At 44.2% G+C, this 19,779-nt stretch overlaps 1 protein-coding gene across 6 annotated transcripts in view; it reads right to left on the bottom strand.

Annotated features, from left to right (window-relative positions):
• The window catches only part of OSBPL1A (oxysterol binding protein like 1A), a 209,399-nt gene that overhangs the window by 177,523 nt on the left and 12,097 nt on the right, over positions 1-19,779 (bottom strand). For all 6 annotated transcript variants that reach the window (XM_078851540.1, XM_073331364.2, XM_073331365.2 and 3 more), the window contains exons 3-4: positions 11,861-11,946; positions 4,554-4,628 (exon numbers count right to left, since the gene is read on the bottom strand). In XM_078851540.1, coding sequence (XP_078707666.1) covers positions 4,554-4,628; positions 11,861-11,946 — 161 coding nt within the window. The remainder of the gene's footprint in view (positions 1-4,553; positions 4,629-11,860; positions 11,947-19,779) is intronic.

Raw genomic sequence — 19,779 nt, 5'->3', positions numbered from 1 at the left:
GCGTGTAACTGGTTCACTGCCACAATGAGTTGGTAAAACATGGCAAGGGAAGAAAATCACAATCCTGTTGTATTATTTGGAATAAAGGGACCACAGTAAGTTACCTGGACTTGAAGATACACAGCAGTAAAGTCAGGCATAAAGACATCTTACTCAAGAGTGTGACAATAAACACTTGTAGTAAGGAATCTTGTACTGGAGAACTTTAAGTATCACTCAAAGCTGATCAGAGACAACACTTTCTGCTGCGTAACCATATGGTCATATGAGAATCAGATCTACATTTTACATGTTTATGCCTATACAGCATTAAGAGGCAAATGGCTTCTGTTTGAAAGAACAAGTTGTTCATATTAATTAGCTACTGAATCTACTCATCTTAATTCTGGTATTCTATGTAATAAGTGGATAGGAGATCAGTATTTACAATATTGTTTCTAGGCTTATTGGATATAGAGCTTCATACGAATGAGCACTTAACACAAGTGATTTCAATCCCCTTTAGCTATGCAACTAATATCCAACTAATCCAGACAAGTCAGCCTTAAAGTCTATAATTAGGCAAGCCAAAAAAAGAATTAAGATACAAACAGCAAAAAAATGTTTAAGTACATTGGAAGTAGGAAGACTGCCAAACAATAAGTGGGGCCACTGGATGATCAAGGTGCTAAAGCAGTACTCAAGGAAAACAAGACCATTGCATAAAAGCTAAATGAATTCTTTCATGGGCACCAGATGAAACCCCGCTCTGGGGAGGCTAGCCCACCAGCCCCGCCCCTTCTGCCCCAGACCCCTCCACCCCCATAACAGAAGCCCTAAGGGGCCCCCACAGGACCGGAGGAGCCCCAGCCTCTCCCCCACCCCCAAGTGCTGGGCTGGCCCGCCGGCTGGAGCCTCCTCACTCCCCCACCCACTGCTGGCTCTGTCACTCCTCACTCCCCCATGCCCCTGAGGGGAGACAGCAGCAGGTGGTGGGGGCCTCGGAGAAGGGGCGGGACCACCACAGCTCAGGTGTCTAGCAGTGGGTCAGCAGCAGCGTGAGAGAAGACCAAACCTTCCCTGGACTATTATACCCGCTGCCCATGAATTCTTACATCTTCTGCAGTGAAGACAGATGCAAAGGGATATTCCCACACCTGAGCCTCTTTTAAAAAAGGTGACATATCTGAGGAATTATCCCAGATTGAGGCGTCAAAAGAGGAAATTTGGAACAAACTGACAAGTTAAACAGTAATAGGTAGGGCTCTATCAAATTAACAGCCGTGAAAAATGTGTCACTGAGCATAAAATCTGATCTCCCTCTCCCCCCCACCCGGCCATGAAATTTGGTCTTGTGTGCTTCCCCCCCATACTATATAGATTTCACCAGGGGAGAGGAGAACTAGAATTTCTCAAATTGGGGGTCCTGACCCAAAAGGGAGTTGCAGCAGGGTCACAAGGTTATTTTTTGGGGGGGAGCAGGAGTCACTATATTGCCACCCTTTACTTCTGCGCTACCTTCAGAGCTGGGCGGCCAGAGAGAGGTGGCTGCTGACTGAGGGCCCAGCTCTGCAGGCAGTGGCACAGAAGTAAGGGTGGCAATACCATACCATGCCCTCCTTACCTCTGTGCTGCTGCTGACGGCTGCTCTGCCTTCAGAGCTGGGCTCCCGGCCAGCAGCAGCCGCTCTCCAGCTGCCCAGCTCTGAAGGCTGTGCCACCACGAGCAGCAGTGCAGAAGTAAGGGTAGCAGTACTGAAACACCCCCTACAATAACCTTGTGACACCCAGCCCCCCAAACTCCTTTTTGGGTCAGGACCCTACAATTACACCACCATGAAATTTCAGATTTAAATACCTGAAATCATGAAATTTGTGATTTTTAAATTCCTATGAACATTAATTTGGTAGGGCCCTAGTAACAGGTCACTAAGACCAGATGGTATTCACCCAAGAGTTCTGAAGGAACTCAGATATGAAGTTGCAAAACTACCAACTGTGAACCTATCACTTAAATCAGCCTCTGTACCAAATGACTGGAGGACAACATAACACCACACCGATTTTTTAAAAAAGGCTCCAGAAGCAATCCTGGCAATTATAGGCTGGTATGCCTAACTTCAGTATCCAGTAAATTTGTTGAAGCTACAGTAAAGAACACAATTATCAGACACATGGATGAACACGATGTTGGGGAAGAGTCACAGCTTTTGTAAAGGGAAATTATGCCTCAATCTATTAGAATTCTTTGAGAGCGTCACCACACACATGGACAAGGGTGATCCAGTTGGCAGTGTACTGGGACTTTCTGAAAGTTTTTGACTAGACTCTTAAGCAAAGTAGTAATCATGGGATTAGAGAAGGTACTCTCATGGATCAGTAACTGGTTAAAAGATAGGAAACAAAGGGTAGGAATAAACGCTGAATTTTCCAAATGAAGAGAGGTAAAGGGGGTAAAGGTAAATAGCAGGATCTGTATTGGGACCAGTGCTGTTCAACATATTCATCAATGGTCTGGAAAAAGGGGTAAACAGTAAGGTGGCAAAATTTGCAGATGATACAAAGTTACTCAAGATAGGCAAGTCCAAAACCAGTTGCGAAGAGTTACAAAGGAACCTCACACAACTGGGTGACTGGGCAACAAAACAGCAGATAAAATTCAAGTCTGATATGTGCAAAGTAATGCACATTAGAAAAAATAATCCTGACTATACATACAAAATGATGGGGTCTAAATTAGCTGTTACCACTCTAAAAAGATCTTGGAGTCAAATAATTCTCTGAAAATATCTGCTCAATGTGTTAGCTTTTTTGACTGCCACTACAACGTTAGGAACCATTAGAAAGGAATAAGACAGAAAATACAATGCCACTACATAAATGCATAGTACACTCACACCTTGAATACTGCGTGCAGTTCTGGTCATGCCATCTCAAACAAGATGAATAGGAAAGGTACAGAGAAAAGTAAATGAAAGTCATTAGGGGTACGGAAAAACTTTTATATAAGGAGAGATTGAAAAGACTAGGACTGTTCAGTTTAGAAGAGAGACTACTATGGGGGGACATGATAGAGGTTTGTAATATTATGAATGGTATGGAGAAAGTGTAGGGGGAAATATTTATTATTCACATAACAAGAACCAGAGGTCACCCAATGAAGTTAAAAGGCCGCAGGTTTAAAAAAAAAAAAAAACCACAACCCCCCTACGCGCACACACCCATAAAGGAAGTACTTTTTCATGCAGTAGACAGTCAACCTGTGGAACTTGTTGCCTGGGGATGTTGTGAAGGTCGAAAGTATAACTGGGTTCAAAAAAAGAATTAGATATGTTCATGGAGGACAGGTCCATCGGTGGCTATTTGCCAAGATGGTCAGGATACAACCTCATGCTCTGCATGTCCTTAAACCTCTTGACTGCCAGACACTGGGACCAGATGACAGGAGACGGATCACTCTGACAGGTTCTGTTCATTCCCTGTGAAGCATCTGCACTGCCCACTAGACGGGATACTGGGTTTGATGGACAAGTGGTTGACTCAGTATGGCCATTCTTAAATTAAGTCTAATTATTCTTTATGGCAGCGATACTCAGAGTCTTGAGCTGCAAGGGGCTCTTTAATGTGTCTCCTGAGGCTATTTGCAGCACATGATATTAAAATACTGATTTAATTATTAACCATTCACGATGCTTTTACTATGTTATTAACCAGTTGTAGTTGATAAAATAGTCATTTTGCTGTGAAAATAATTATAGTCTATTTAAAACAGTATGATGGGAAATATAAGTAAAAACTAAATATCTTCCATCATACTGTTTAAATATGAATATACAGGTACTATAGTAAATGCAACAATGAATTCACACTACTGTGGCTCATTTGGGTAATGTTTATCGATAATTTGACTTCTGAACCACTGGCATCTGAGCATCACTGCTTTCTGCTATGGTTTGTGAGAGATTAATAAGTGGTCTGTCAAGCTGTATGCAGAAATAGCTACTTTTCCCATCCCTCCAAACTGGCTTCCATCTGACAACCAGCATTTACAGCTGAGAGGCTGATTAGTGCTATGCTCCCGCACTAAAGTGCTTTACCCCACGCACATAGTACGAGTGACGTAGGAATGACTGCACAGACAGGCATGCAGGTAAAGTGCTTCAGAGGAAAATGACTATGTTCCCCCTTTCCAGCTGCCAGCCACATCCTGGAGAACAAAAAAGGAAACAGTAGCTATGGAGAAGGAAGACTGAGGTCTCCGCTACCCCCCCAAGGAAAAAAAAAAAGCAGTTCTTTCTCTGCCAAAAAACCCCCAAAAAAAACAAACCAAACTGAGGATTAGACAGACTAGATGTTAGGCACATTAAAATTAGTCCTTTGGTAGCTTTCTGGAATGTGCTGCTACAAGGATTTTTCCTACCTCAAATGCTTTGGCTTCAATGTGTTACTATTTTAAACCACTTAACATTTTAGACTCCATTGACACATTATAGCACCCTTTATGGGGACACAATCTTATGCTGGGTGAACCACACAGGGTGGAACACAAGTAGTTAGACAATAGTGTATTTTTACCTTGCGTCCAGTGAAGGCTGCACGATGCAGTGGTGTGTCCCCCATATCGTTTAACACGTTTACTTCTGCACCAGCCTGCCAAGACAGAGACAGTTAAGTAATGCTGGAAACACAGGCAGGTCAGTAGGTTACCTCTACAAAAAATATTCCATCCAGAAAGAACTCAGTGTTACCGACACCTCTTGGTTTATAACCTATTTGTCAAGAATGAATTAGGAGGTTTTCTGTGTGTCCCAGTATAGTTGTAAAGCCAGTGCCTCAGTATAGTTGTAAATCAGTGATAACATGGAAAGATTTAGAGGGGAGGAAATCTACAAGGAGCCCTTGTGAAAGGGAACAAATTCAGATTGGGGCTGCGTCTACACTTAAACCACTACAGCAGCGCTGTTCTACTGCTTCAGCATAGATACTCACGACCGTAACAGGAGGGGTTCTCCCATCTCTGTAGTTAAGCTACTTCCCTGAGAGAGAGTAGCTAGTTCAACAGAAGAATTTTTTAGTCAGCCTAGGCTATGTCTACACTAGAGAGTTTACAGTGACGCCGCTGTATCAATGCAGCTGCACTGCTACAAGACCTCTAGTGTAGTCACTCTATGGGAGAGAGCTCTCCCGTCAACATGATTAAACCACCGCCAACGAGCAGCGGTAGCCATGTTGGCAGGAGAAGCTCTCCTGCCGACATAGTGCTGTCCACACTGGTGCTTATGTCGGTGTAACTTACATAATCGGGGGGGAGGGGGTTATTCACCCCGCTGAGCAATATAAGTTATATGAAACAAGGGGTAGCGTAGACACAGCCCTAGAGCGGTCTATGCCAGCAGTTAGGCTGGCTTAACCACTTTGCTCAGGGGTGTGGATTTTTCACACTCCTGAGTGATGTAGCTGGGTCGACTTAACTTTTTAAGGTGTAGACATGGCCTTTGTTTTGCTGTCACTCATCTCCAAGTTGCACAAGTTGCATACAGCAGCCATTAAAGCTTTAGTTTCACTCCAGTTGAAAGACATCACACTGTAGTACTATTATACACTCCTCTTCAAAAGATTAAATAGGCCACGACTAGCAGGTTTCATGATCTCTTCACTGGCTCCCTGCCCTTTTCCACATCAAGTGGAAACTCCTCTATGTACCATAAAGGCAATGTACCACTGTATTCCTGTCTGAATCTCAGCTCCATCTTTCCCATTCCTTTCCTGCACCCGAGATCCTTGATCTCTCTCTCACGCTTTAAAATCCCATTTCAAAACACTGCACCTGCTGAACCCTGCTCTTAAAATGGTCAGAAAGATCAGGACAAGCTGCATATGCAACAGAACTAATGGGACTATGTGGTTTTACTATAGCTGGGAAACTGGTCTAGTGATGGAGCTCACGAGACTAGAGTCAGGAGATTAGGTCTATTCCTGACTGCCACAAAGTACCCTAGGGCAGGGGTTCCCTACCTCTTTTCTGAGGCCCCTCCAACATGCTATAAAAACTCCACAGCCCACCTGTGCCACAACAACTGGTTTTCTTCATATAAAAACCAGAGCCACCATTAAGGAGTAGCAAGCAGGGCAACTGCCTGGGGGCCCATGCCACAGGGGCCCCTGCAAAGTTAAGTTTGGCTTCAGCCTCCGGTGGTGGGGCTCAGGGCCCCAGACTACAGCCCCCTGTGGTGGGCTTCAGCTTTCTACCCTGGGCTCCAGCGAGTCTAACACAGACCCCGCTCAGCAGCCCCCTTGAAACCTGCTCTCCCCCCGGGGTCCTGGGCCCCTGGTTGAGAACCACTGCCCTAGTACAGGTTTCAGAGGAGCAGCCGTGTTAGTCTGTATCCACAAAAAGAAAAGGAGGGCCACCCTGAGTCTCTCAGGGTGACACCTGAGAGACTCACACATTTATTAGACCATAAGTTTTCATGAGCTACAGCTCACTTCATCAGATGCATTCAGTGGAAAACACAAGTGGGGAGATTTATATACACAGAGGACATGAAACACCTTTCCTTTTTGCCCCAGGACAAGTCACCGTCTATTTAACCTCCATCCATCACTCTGTCTGTAAGAAGGGCACTAGCACTCACCCATTTTTGTAGGACACTGATCCACGTATTAAGAGGATTTGACAATCTCCCCCCTTCCCACCCTGAAGGCTTGCCATTTGTTTACTCTATGCTGTAAGCAAAGTCTTTGGGTCAGGGACAGTATCATTTGTTGATACTAGCTTTGTTTGTAGGACTAGAGATGGAAACCTTGTAGCAAAATCTCAGTCGGTTTCCCAGACCAGAATCTCCCGATTATTAGTTTTTCCATGTAGAACCAGATCCAAGTTTACCTAGATCTATTCTTTTTATTTCCAAATCAATTTAAAAGAAGTCACCCCTCCCATTCACTGTGTGGCTTTCAGAAAAAAGCAAAAAAAGGCACATTTGTTTTTGGTGCATGTATCTGAATGCTGCAATTAGCTGTACTTTGCAGATAGTTGGTTAGCTTTTGTGGAGCTTAACTGCCAACACTGGTTATGCCTAAGGCTGCAAGTCAGTCACTGAGGTCACTGATTCTGTGACTTTCCATGACCTCTGGAATTTCTGCAGTGGCTGGTGCTGGCTCAGGGGCTGCTCTGGCAGCAGCACTTTGGGTGTATGTGAGGGGGCTCAGGGCTAGGGGCAGGGGTTTGGGGAGGTGCTGACCTTGGGGTGGGGTGGGGGGTTACCCCCCCTTGCAGCTCCTATGTAGTTAGCTGCCTACAAGCGCAACAGTACATAAGCACATAGAAGTGTAGGACTGGAATGGACCTGACAGTCATCTTGGGGAGTCCCCTGCACTGAGGCAGGGCTAAGTATTATCTAGACCAGTAGTTCTCAAACTTATTTGAACAGGTACCCCTTCTTTGTGTCTTCAGTAGTTTATGGCCCCCTCCCTCCACATACATATACTGCCACCCAGCTCTGAAGGCAGAGTGGAGAGCAGCAGCTGTTGGCCGAGCACCCAGCTCTGAAGGCAGTGCCCTGCCAGTAGCAGCACAGAAGCAAGGGAGGCAATGTGAAAAGTGATCTTGATGAATAGCAGAAGTAAGGGTTGCAATGGGGAGCTAAGTCTGCTGTGAAAAGGGATACTGATGCTGCTGCTGCCACCCCGAAGCTGACAGCCAGAGCCCTGCCACCTTCAGGTGAGGGATGTGGGGGAAGGAGAGCCTGAGCCCATGCTGCACTTCCTGGTGAGGGACTGAAGTAGGGGTGGGAAGGACAGCCTGAGCCACGTCCCAGGGGTCGGGGATGGAAATCTGAGCACCAGGTTGCACACAGCTCTCACTCCCCAACACATTCCTCGGCCTCCCTTGGGAGGCCTGCCCCAGTTTGAGCAGTTCCCAGTGTTTCTCAAACTGTGGGACAGGACCCCAAAGTGGGATGTGACCCCCTTTGAATGGGGTCACAAGGGCTGGTTTAGACTTGCTGGAGCCTAGGGCTGAAGCCCGAGCCCGACTACTGAGGGCAAAGCCAAAGCCTGAGGGCTTCAGCCCTGGGCAGCAGGACCCAGGTTGCAGGACCCCTGCCTGAGGCCGAAGACCTTGAGCTTCAGCTTTGACCCCACTGCCCAGACAGGTGGGGCTTGGGCTTTGGTCCTGCCATCCAGGGCAGTGGGGCTTTGGTCCCTGGTCCTGGTGTCGTGAAGTAATTTTTGTTGTCAGAAGTGGGTCATGGTGCAGTGAAGTTTGAGAATCCCTGACCTCGACCATCCCTGACAAATGTTGGTGTAACCTGTTCTGAAAAACCTCCAAATGATGAAGATTCTACAACCTCCCTAGGCAATTTATTCCAGTGCTTAACTACCCTTACATTAGGAAAAGCTTCTTAATGTCTAACCCAAGTCTCCCTTGCTGAAATTTAAGCCTATTACTACTTCCTCTGTCTTCAGCGGAGGAGAATTTATTACCCTCTTTATAACCTCATGTATTTGAAGACTTGTCTCCTCTCAGTCTTCTCTTCTCCAGATGAAACAAATTTTTCTACAATGTTTTCCTGACCTTCAATAATTTGCTCTCCTCTGGACTTTCTCCAATTTGTCCACATCTTTCCCGAAGTGTAGTATCCAGAACTGGACAATACTCCAGTTGTGGCCTTATCAGTGTTGAGTGGAATGATTATTCTTGTGTCTTGCTTACAACACTCTTGCTAATACATCCAGAGTGATGTGGTTTTTTTGGCAACAGTATTATATAACTGACTTATATTTAGTTTGTGATCCACTATAACCCCTGTGACAAGATAGCCGATGTTAGTATGGTAGGTCCTGCGCTTTTCTTGGCAGGGGGCTAAGATGCCACCCCTTGCCCCTGCTCTTGGGGCACAGAGGATCCCGCTAGTGGCCCGGGTAGGTGGTAGAGGAGGGAAGCAGGGGAGGGGTCTAGGTTTGCTCCTCACTCTGAGCCCCAGCCCCTCTCAACCCCTGCAGGTTCTTACCCTGTTCCCCCTTGGGTGGGGTACCTTCGGTTCTTAGACGCTGTGGAAGGGAGTCTCCCTCCCCTGCTGGGGCAGGGTCTCCCTGGTTTTTCAAAACACCTCCACGCTCCAGTCCTCTCCTTCCTCCCCCTCTCTGCCTCCCTGAAGCAGGGGGTTTTATTGGGTTTGTGACAGGGCCTTAATAGACTACAGGTGCTCCAATTAACCTGTAGCCACCCTCCCTAGTCTACAGGGAACCACACCTTAATTAGCCTAGGGCTTATATATTTCCCCTCTACCACTCTCCCTGGCCCTCCTGTATCACACCCCCCAGATCCATTTTTGTAGTACTCCTTTCTAGACAGTTATTTCCCTATAAATAAATACAATATTTGTATTTGTGCAATTGATTATTCCTTCCTAAGCACAGTACTTTGTATTTGTCCTTATGGAATTCCATCCTATTTACTTCAGGCCATTTCTCCAGTTTGCCAATATCATTTTGAATTCTAATCCTGTCCTCCAAAGCAACTGCAACCCCTCCAGGTTTGCATCACCCATGAACTTCATAAATGCACTCTCTATGCCATTATTAAAATTATTTATGAAAATATTAATTAGAAATTGACCCAGGACAGACCCCTGCGGGACTCCCCTTGATATGCCCTTCCAGCTCAATTGTGAAACATTTGATAACTAGTCTTAGAATGATTTTCCAAACCAGTTGTGTACCATATATTTCTCTAGTTTTTGACAATCAGAGAGACAGAATCAAAGCCTTTCTAAAGTCAAGATATATCCTCTCTACTGTCTCCCCTATTCTACCAAAAAAGGATATTAGGTTGGATTTGTCAAGAGCAAGTCATGTCAAAGCATGTCAACTGTTACTTAACACCTTATTTTCTTCTAGGAAGGTGCTTATAAATTGATTGATTTGCATCATTAACTTTCCAGATACCGAAGTTAAGCTAACTAGTCTAAGTCCCTGATTTGTTTATGAAAAGCAAATATAGACAGGTACTACAGTATATTTGCCTTTTTCCAGTCCTCGGGTCTCTCCCTCAACTTCTATGAGTTCTCAAAGATAATTACTAAGGCTGCATGTCTATCACGAAGGTCAGATTCTGTGACTTTTCATGATAGCTGTGACTTCTGCAGCGGCCAGTGCAGCTGCTCGGATAGCCCCTGGGCCAGCTGCACCAACTGCTGCTGGGGCAGTTTTGGGCCACTGCACCCTTTGCCCCTCAGCAGCAGCATCTTGGGTATGGGGAGGGGGCTCCCCAGAAGCAGCCAGCATGTCCCCGCAGCTCCTAGGCAAAGGGGCCAAGGAACTTTGTGCACTGCCCCCGCCTCCAGGCACTGCCCCCACAACTCCCATTGACTGCAGTTCCTGGCCAATGGGAGCTGTGGACCCAGAGCTCATGGCAGGGACAGGGCCCCTCCCCAAGCACCCACAGGGCCCCAGTCCAAGTTTTACTTAGGGGTATATAGTAAAAGTTATGGACAGGTTACAGGCTGTGAATTCTTGTTTACGGCTTGTGACTGGTCCATGACTTACTAAAAATACCCATGACTAAAATGTAGTCTTAATTGCTAATGGATCAGAGATCTCTTCAGCTAGTTCCTTAAATATTCTAGGAAGTATTTCATCTGGCCCTGCAGACTTGAAGATACTTAACTTGTTTTTTTTTTTTTCCTGTTTGAGTCTCAGATCCTACCCCATTTTACAGTGATTTTCACGGTGTTAGTTATCCAATCTCCAACTAACTTGTTTGGTAAACACAAACAAAAAAGCCATTTAACATTTCAGCTATTGCTGCATTTTCTCAAAAAAAAAGGAAAAGGAGTACTTGTGGCACCTTAGAGACTAACCAATTTATTTGAGCATAAGCTTTCGTGAGCTACAGCTCACTTCATCGGATGAATTTTCTGTTATTGTCTCTCCTTCCACATTGAGTAATGTGCCTACCCAGTCCTTGGTCTTCCCCTTGCTTCTCATGGATTGTAAAATGTTTGTTATCCTTTATGTCCCTAGCTAGTTTAATCTTGTTTTGTACATTGGCCTTTCTAATTTTGTCCCTACATGCTTGTGGGTTTGTTTTTTTAATATTTGTCTTTTGTAATTTGATGTAGTTTCCACATTTTGAATGACAGTTTCAGGTCATTAAAGAAGTCTCCTATACTTCCTATCTTCCCTACCACATTGGGATCATTTGTCCTTGTGCCTTTAATAAGGTTTCTTTAAAAAAATTGCCAACTCTCCTGAACATTTTTCTCCTTCTACTTGATTCCTATAGGATCTTTCCTACCAATCCTGTAAGAAGGCAGACTTTAGCAAACTCAAAGTCCATCATCTTTATTCTGCTGTTTTCCCTCCTACCATTCATTAGAATCAAACTCTATTGCATTTCATGATCACTTTCACGCAAGCTGCCTTCCACCTTCAACTTCTCTACTAGTTCCTCTGTTTGTCAGAATCAAAACCAGAATTACCTCTTCTCCTAGTTGCTTTCTCCACTTTCTGTAACAGTGGTCTCCGATGCATTCCAAGAATGTTGGATAATCTGTACCCTGCTACATTTCCATATATTTTCCCATGTAAATATGTACATGTACAAGCATGTAATTAAATACAAGCGTGCACATGACTAGTGAGAAGGATAGTTCATAGTCTTCACTTAGAATTGCATTGCTTCTCTTCAAGTAAACAGTTTGCACTTCAGTAGAAAAACCACTTTTCCTGTCTATTTTGACCTTTCAGAAGTAGACAATAGCTATTGGTCCTTTGAACAACTTGTGGTATCATGAAATAGTATTAATGTTTTTCATGATACTATCTTGTTTTATGTAGGATCTTCAGACTCATTTAGAAAGAGACAGCATTAAGTATACCTTCAGTAAATCCTTGACCACACTGCCATGTCCAAAATAGCATGCAAGGTGAAGAGGCGTCCAACCCAAATTAGATTTACTTCTGCCTAAAAATATGAAACAGAACATCAGGTAAACAAACGCTTTTGTAATACAAGACTGTAGGAATAGTTCAGTGTAAACTAACATCTTGCCAACTCTCACACATATAACAGGCATAGTTAGTCTCTACAGTGAGAGCATTTTTCAGAGTAACAGCCGTGTTAGTCTGCATTCGCGAAAAGAAAAGGAGTACTTGTGGCACCTTAAAGACTAAACAATTTGAGCATAAGCTTTCGTGAGCCACAGCTCACTTCATCGGATGCATACTGTGGAAAGTATAGAAGATCTTTTTATACACACAAAGCATGAAAAAATGGGTGTTTACAACTACAAAAGGTTTTCTCTCCCCCACCCCACTCTCCTGCTGGTAACAGCTTATCTAAAGTGATCACTCTCCTTACAATTTGTATGATAATCAAGGTGGGCCAGTGAGAGCAGCCATTTATAGATTTCAGGCCAAAAAGGACTGAATATCTAGTCTGACCTCCTGCAGAATAAAATAAAATTACGCCCCCCACTAATTACTGCATCAAGCCCATAGCTTCTGGTTGAACTAGAGCAGTGTTTCTCAAATGCGGCCACCAGGGGTTTTTCCTGCAGCCACAGCAGCCTCTTGTGCAGAGAAGGAGAGGGGGGCAAAGCAGTGGCCCCGCCCTGCAGCACTCAGGAGCGGGCTTCAGCCTCCCCCGGTTCTGCCAGAGGCTCCGGTGACAAGCTATAGTCCCCCCCTCACCCGGCTGCAGCCGCAGGGCTCTGGCAGCAGGCATCAGCTGCAGGCCTCCTGAGGTGGGCTTCAGTCCACTTCCCCCAACTTGAGGGCTTTGAGTTTCAGCCCCCACACAGTAGCAGGGCTCTGCCTGTGGGCTCTGGGCTTCAGCCCACCCCTGACTCCAGCCATGGGGCTCGGGCTCTGGGCTTCTGCAGGGCTGGCCTTACCAAGTGCTGTGGTTCAGAGGCAAGAAGTGGGGTGAGCCTGGGGTCTGAGGCCACAGAAGGGAGCCCAAGGCAATGGGGTGGAAGCAGTGGGGCCCGGGTAGGCAGCAGGGGCCAGGGGCACCAAAATATAACTGTACATTGTTTTTACTATTGAGTCTACAAAAAACCTACATCAATCAATTACAATGACTTGGATACGTAAACATGCATATTTATTTGTTTTTCCTAAAGTTAATTAAGTAGTTTAGGAAAAAAATTGTTGGAGCGGCCAACAACCAGTGTTCGTGGCTACACTGAGGCCGCCAGAAAATTTGTTGTGAGAACCCCTGAACTAGAGCATCTCTAATAGGGCATCAACCTAGCATTACATTGTTGCTTCCATATTTCTTAACTCTTGTGCTTTGACACATATGGATGAAAATAGCATTCTAAGAACTAGTTTGTTTTTTAAATCTACAAGAGTCTAAAAAGTCAATTCTGGTTTCACTGAGTCCATTCCTCTTATATGAGCCTTAAGAGAGTCATAGCTAACCCTTACACTTAAGAGCATAGGACACATGAGAAGCCAGTTGGTTTATAACCTGAATTATCTTTATGTTTAAGAATACTATGCACCGGTAACAGCCTTGTCATTGGCAAGGCTTTCTATGTCAAGCAGTTACCAAGAGCATTTGCAATCCATAAGGCATGTATGTTCAGATCTCACTGACAGGGTGCTGGAGCTAACAGAACAGTCAGCTGGAAGTGGACACAGAGCAAAGCTCTTGGATAACCACCATTTATTCTGAATCTGAATAGTTTACCCTGAAGTTGGGACTACCTGTATTTGACATTCACTGAAATTTCAGCTTTAGTTAACATTCACTGTTATTTAACAAACTGGTAGATTTCTAGGTTAAAATTATGCATATTACAGTGAAAGAAATTCCACTGAGTTGGTAACTGAGCTTAGTTTCTCTACTTGCTACATGTAGACAATAAGCAGAGCTGTTCTGCACCTCACAAAAAACTGTATATTAAAGATGCATTTAAGTACCAGCCACAAAGCTTGTTACTGGTGGGGGTATTGAGAGGACACAGATTAGTGGTCTAATGTGTAAATTGTAGTACCATCATCAAGTTTTCCTTCATCTCATGTATGCCTTACAAGTAGGCCTCTGCAGCCCATACAAATTTACCAAAGAGAAGACAAAAACACTAGCATAGAACCCTACACCTTTCTTTAAAAAATTGGTGTTTAAGATGGGGCTCATACCATAAACTGATAGTCAGTTATTTTCCCGTAGTTGCCCTGCTAACAATTTTCAGCATAGATAAGCACCACTAAGGGCCTTTTAACCATAAGGAGGTCTTAATTTAAATATAATAGGTTTTCACCCCTACCCAAATTCTCACTTTTAGAGCTTTGAAGATTGCTGACCCCCATCCCAGCTGCACCTTCATTTCAAGTGGCAAGTTGAGCCCTCTTATTGTAGGATATTCGCTTACTTTGTTACCTTGTCTTCTCTCTTCCATTTTTGTCCCCACCTCCCATCTGTCTCATGGACCTGCTGCAGTGTGCTGTGGCCTCAACTGTAAGCTCCTTGGGAAAGGACTCTTTACTGCATGCCTTCAAAATGGCAACTGAGCCTTGATTGTTATGCAGTATTACCTCGGCGCAAATAGATGCCATGTAAACCACTATTTGGCAAGTACAAGGATAGCAAGTTATTGGCAGAAAGATTCAAAGCCACCTCATTACGCATGCTCTAATGGGATTATCAGTTGTACAGAACTTCAGGATTCTAATGTTAGACTAGGCCATGCCAATCTTTTTCAGCACAACCCTAGTTTGTCCTTTTCACTTTTAAGTCTCCATGCAGTCATCACTGCCTCTCAGCCTTCAACAGCAATATTACAGAGAGGCCTTCCTATTGAATTTTTATACATATTTAGATACCAATAGCAGTATCTAAATATGTATAAAAGTGGTTTATTTATACATTTTCTCATAAGACTGAAGCAAATGAGATCCTTATGGTCCCTTCCAACAGTGGTAACCATACTGGCAGACTTCTTGGTTAAGATCACTGTGTGTAGGATAACAGTTTAGATATCAGAGTAATAGCCGTGTTAGTCTGTATTCGCAAAAAGAAAAGGAGTACTTGTGGCACCTTAGAGACTAACCAATTTATTTGAGCATAAGCTTTCGTGAGCTACAGCTCACTTCATCGGATGCATACCGTGGAAACTGCAGCAGACTTTATATATACATAGAGAATATGAAACAATACCTCCTCCCACCCCACTGTCCTGCTGGTAATAGCTTATCTAAAGTGATCATCAGGTGGGCCATTTCCAGCACAAATCCAGGTTTTCTCACCCTCCACCCCCCCCACAAATTCACTCTCCTGCTGGTGATAGCCCATCCAAAGTGACAACTCTTTACACAATGTGCATGACAATCAAGTTGGGCTATTTCCTGCACAAATCCAGGTTCTCTCACATCCCCCCCCACCCCCATACACACACAAACTTACTCTCCTGATGGTAATAGCTCATCCAAACTGACCACTCTCCAAGTTTAAATCCAAGTTAAACCAGAACATCTGGGGGGGGAGGTAGGAAAAAACAAGAGGACACAGGCTACCTTGCATAATGACTTAGCCACTCCCAGTCTCTATTTAAGCCTAAATTAATAGTATCCAATTTGCAAATGAATTCCAATTCAGCAGTTTCTCGCTGGAGTCTGGCTTTGAGGTTTTTTTGTTTTAAGATAGCGACCTTCATGTCTGTGATTGCGTGACCAGAGAGATTGAAGTGTTCTCCGACTGGTTTATGAATGTTATAATTCTTGACATCTGATTTGTGTCCATTTATTCTTTTACGTAGAGACTGTCCAGTTTGACCAATGTACATGGCAGAGGGGCATTGCTGGCACATGATGGCATATATCACATTGGTGGATGTGCAGGTGAACGAGCCTCTGATAGTGTGGCTGATGTTATTAGGCCCTTTGATGGTGTCCCCTAAATAGATATGTGGGCACAGTTGGCAACGGGCTTTGTTGCAAGGATAAGTTCCTGGGTTAGTGGTTCTGTTGTGTGGTATGTGGTTGCTGGTGAGTATTTGCTTCAGGTTGCGGGGCTATCTGTAGGCAAGGACTGGCCTGTCTCCCAAGATTTGTGAGAGTGCTGGGTCATCCTTCAGGATAGGTTGTAGATCCTTGATAATGCGTTGGAGGGGTTTTAGTTGGGGGCTGAAGGTGACGGCTAGTGGCGTTCTGTTATTTTCTTTGTTAGGCCTGTCCTGTAGCAGGTAACTTCTGTGAACTCTTCTGGCTCTATCAATCTGTTTCTTTACTTCTGCAGGTGGGTATTGTAGTTGTAAGAAAGTTTGACAGAGATCTTGTAGGTGTTTGTCTCTGTCTGAGGGGTTGGAGCAAATGTGGTTGTATCGCAGAGCTTGGCTGTAGACGATGGATCGTGTGGTGTGGTCAGGGTGAAAGCTGGAGGCATGCAGGTAGGAATAGCGGTCAGTAGGTTTCCGGTATAGGGTGGTGTTTATGTGACCATTGTTTATTAGCACTGTAGTGTCCAGGAAGTGGATCTCTTGTGTGGACTGGACCAGGCTGAGGTTGGTGGTGGGATGGAAATTGTTGAAATCATGGTGGAATTCCTCAAGGGCTTCTTTTCCATGGGTCCAGATGAAGATGTCATCAATATAGCGCAAGTAGAGTAGGGGCTTTAGGGGATGAGAGCTGAGGAAGCGTTCTAAATCAGCCATAAAGATGTTGGCATACTGTGGGGCCATGCGGGTACCCATAGCAGTGCCGCTGATCTGAAGGTATACATTGTCCCCAAATGTGAAATAGTTATGGGTAAGGACAAAGTCATAAAGTTCAGCCACCAGGTTAGCCGTGACATTATCGGGGATAGTGTTCTTGATGGCTTGTAGTCCATCTTTGTGTGGAATGTTGGTGTAGAGGGCTTCTACATCCATAGTGGCCAGGATGGTGTTATCAGGAAGATCACCAATGGATTGAAGTTTCCTCAGGAAGTCAGTGGTGTCTTGAAGGTAGCTGGGAGTGCTGGTAGTGTAGGGCCTGAGGAGGGAGTCTACATAGCCAGACAATCCTGCTGTCAGGGTGCCAATGCCTGAGATGATGGGGCGCCCAGGATTTCCAGGTTTATGGATCTTGGGTAGTAGATAGAATATCCCAGGTCGGGGTTCCAGGGGTGTGTCTGTGCGGATTTGATCTTGTGCTTTTTCAGGAAGTTTCTTGAGCAAATGCTGTAGTTGCTTTTGGTAACTCTCAGTGGGATCATAGGGTAATGGCTTGTAGAAACTCGTGTTGGAGAGCTGCCAAGCAGCCTCTTGTTCATATTCCGACCTATTCATGATGACGACAGCACCTCCTTTGTCAGCCTTTTTGATTATGATGTCAGAGTTGTTTCTGAGGCTGTGGATGGCATTGCGTTCCGCATGGCTGAGGTGATGGGGCAAGTGATGCTGCTTTTCCACAATTTCAGCCCGTGCATGTCAGCGGAAGCACTCTATGTAGAAGTCCAGTCTGCTGTTTCGACCTTCAGGAGGAGTCCCCCTAGAATCCCTCTTTCTGTAGTGTTGGTAGTTTAGGTATGTAGCATTTCAAGGTCTACAGCAAACTAGAGATGCCAGTATGCTGCCTCCCCTCCTCCAAGACACCGTCCTGCCCCCCACATACACACTTCAGGCCTTCCAGCTTTACATCCCCATACCTACATCTTTTAAAGATATTAGTAGCTGGAAAGACTTAACAGATGTTCTCTAGACTGCATGCAGAGAGCTTTGAAAATAACCCTTGCAGAGATCAGGAAGTTCAGCAAAGTTTGGGCCACAACTAGACCAATTTTTGGTTTTGGTCTTACTGAAATGGAATGGTTTCTTTGGGAGCCTCCCCTTTCAGTGTCTTACTTTATGTAAAGTTTCCAAGCAAGAATATGACTAAAGAGTGTCTAATGCACTCAAGATCTTAGTTAGAAGTGGACAAACACATTCAAATGAGAGGCCTAGCAATTGAAAGGTATATCTGATTAAATTTAAGCTCTCTGCTAAACATTAGTGCAGTAAGTTACATTGAAAGTCTGAGTAACATTAAAAAAGCAAGTCACGTGAGAAGAAAGTTTTGATGCGACTCCCATGTGGCCAGTTTTGCTTACAACTTTAGTTTCAGTTCAGATTTCGGCTAGTTAAAATTCCATTGTTCATGTTTTCATACCAGACTGATGTGGCAGACAGACATTTCCCTGCTTCATGCTTTAAAAAGAGGTAACATCCTCAGTCACGGGAAGAAGCAGCCTGGTGAGTGATCAGCCATCCTCCACTAAAGTGACAGCCCAGCAAAAGTAAGAGTTATATGTAACATTTGGGTCCCAATATTAACCCACAAAAGCAAGCACAATTGTTAAATCTGCTTTTTTGTGTTCTGTTGGAACAAGATGCTATATTTAACCTTTAATAAGGCATGGTAACCATCTTATGTTACTAGGACTTGTGCATTCTGCTGAATGTTTGACTTTCTGCTTGTTATCCCTTACTACACTGATTTTTGTCTGTTACCATTTGACACTGTGCTTCTCCAAGGGAAAAGTATTCATTCCTCTAGTACCAAGATATACCGCATTCCATGTTGAATGCCACCAGCAGGTTGTATATCAGTTTTGGAGCAACAACTATCAGCCACAACAAATAGGAGCCTACTGAACAGAAGTGCAAGGTGTGTAGGGTTTTATTTTTTTAATGTTCTATTTTCATTATCTAGAGCAGGATCATCATCACTGAGGGGGTAGGAAAAAGAAAGAGCATAAGGGTTGCCAGAAATAGTACAGAAGCAACTGAAGTAAACACACAACATGAGCCCTGTAACAATGTCCTCTTCAGGAAGGACTTCTATTGTTTCCATCTAATCACTTGCTTGTATATTCAGTGTAGAATGTAAGTAAATGGACTGCTACAACCTCTATTAAGACAGCATTAAATCTGCACCCAGCACCCCTTATTATAAACCCCAACCCACAAAACAGGACATCCATAACAGAACTGAAATGCCAGGCATGAGAAAGAGAGCAGTCTTTGCTAAGGCCCAAGGCAGAATCTCAACTGAATTGCACTTGTTGGTTAACCTTTACCAGAGTGATCCAGCATGATTTTTTTAAAAGGGTAGTGGCAAATTTTCTGCATTTGAGTTATTGCAGCACATATAGTTACAATGTATTGTTTTGAAAGGAGCATATTCTAAAGTCCCAGATGCCAATAGTATGAAATCTTCATTTAAACTTAAAGCCTGGGGGAAAAACCCAAGACTACACTGCCAGTCTGAGTAATGCAAAGGACACCCCAATCTCACTTCTACAAGTCACCCAACAGTATTGTGTGTTAACCTGGAAAGTTTTCCTTCTCTGCACAAAAGACACAGTTTCAGGAGTTCAAGGGCAAGAAGCAGCTAGAGTGAAAAGTTGTGTTTTTGCTAAGCAACCCACATTAATAATATGGCCAAGGGTATCAGACCAACTGCTTTCAAACACTAATTTTCCTAGCAATTCAAATTAGGTGTCTGGTGCTGTCAGCTACTAGCATTTGTTAGATACAATCCTGCTGTAGAGCCATTCCTCTATAAGCTGTCTTGGCACAGTTTAAGTAACTCATCCAAGACATTTCAAGAAGCACTCTGCTGTCCCCCCCATTAAGTGAGAGTATGTTATTACTGTCTGCATAGATGTGCAAAGCTGATGACAAACACGATCAGTATGGTCATACATCCAAAATAGTCACACCTAATGTCTGTTTCCTTCAAAGAGCTTGGTGTATGAAGACACCTCCAAAATGACACCACATCCTTCATGAAGCAGTTAAACAGAACTGGAAGAAAAAAAAAAAAAAAG

Source organism: Lepidochelys kempii, chromosome 2 (genome assembly GCF_965140285.1).
Source record: "Lepidochelys kempii isolate rLepKem1 chromosome 2, rLepKem1.hap1, whole genome shotgun sequence".
Classification (NCBI taxonomy): Eukaryota; Metazoa; Chordata; order Testudines; family Cheloniidae; genus Lepidochelys; species Lepidochelys kempii.
This window is presented reverse-complemented; position numbering and strand designations above follow the sequence as displayed.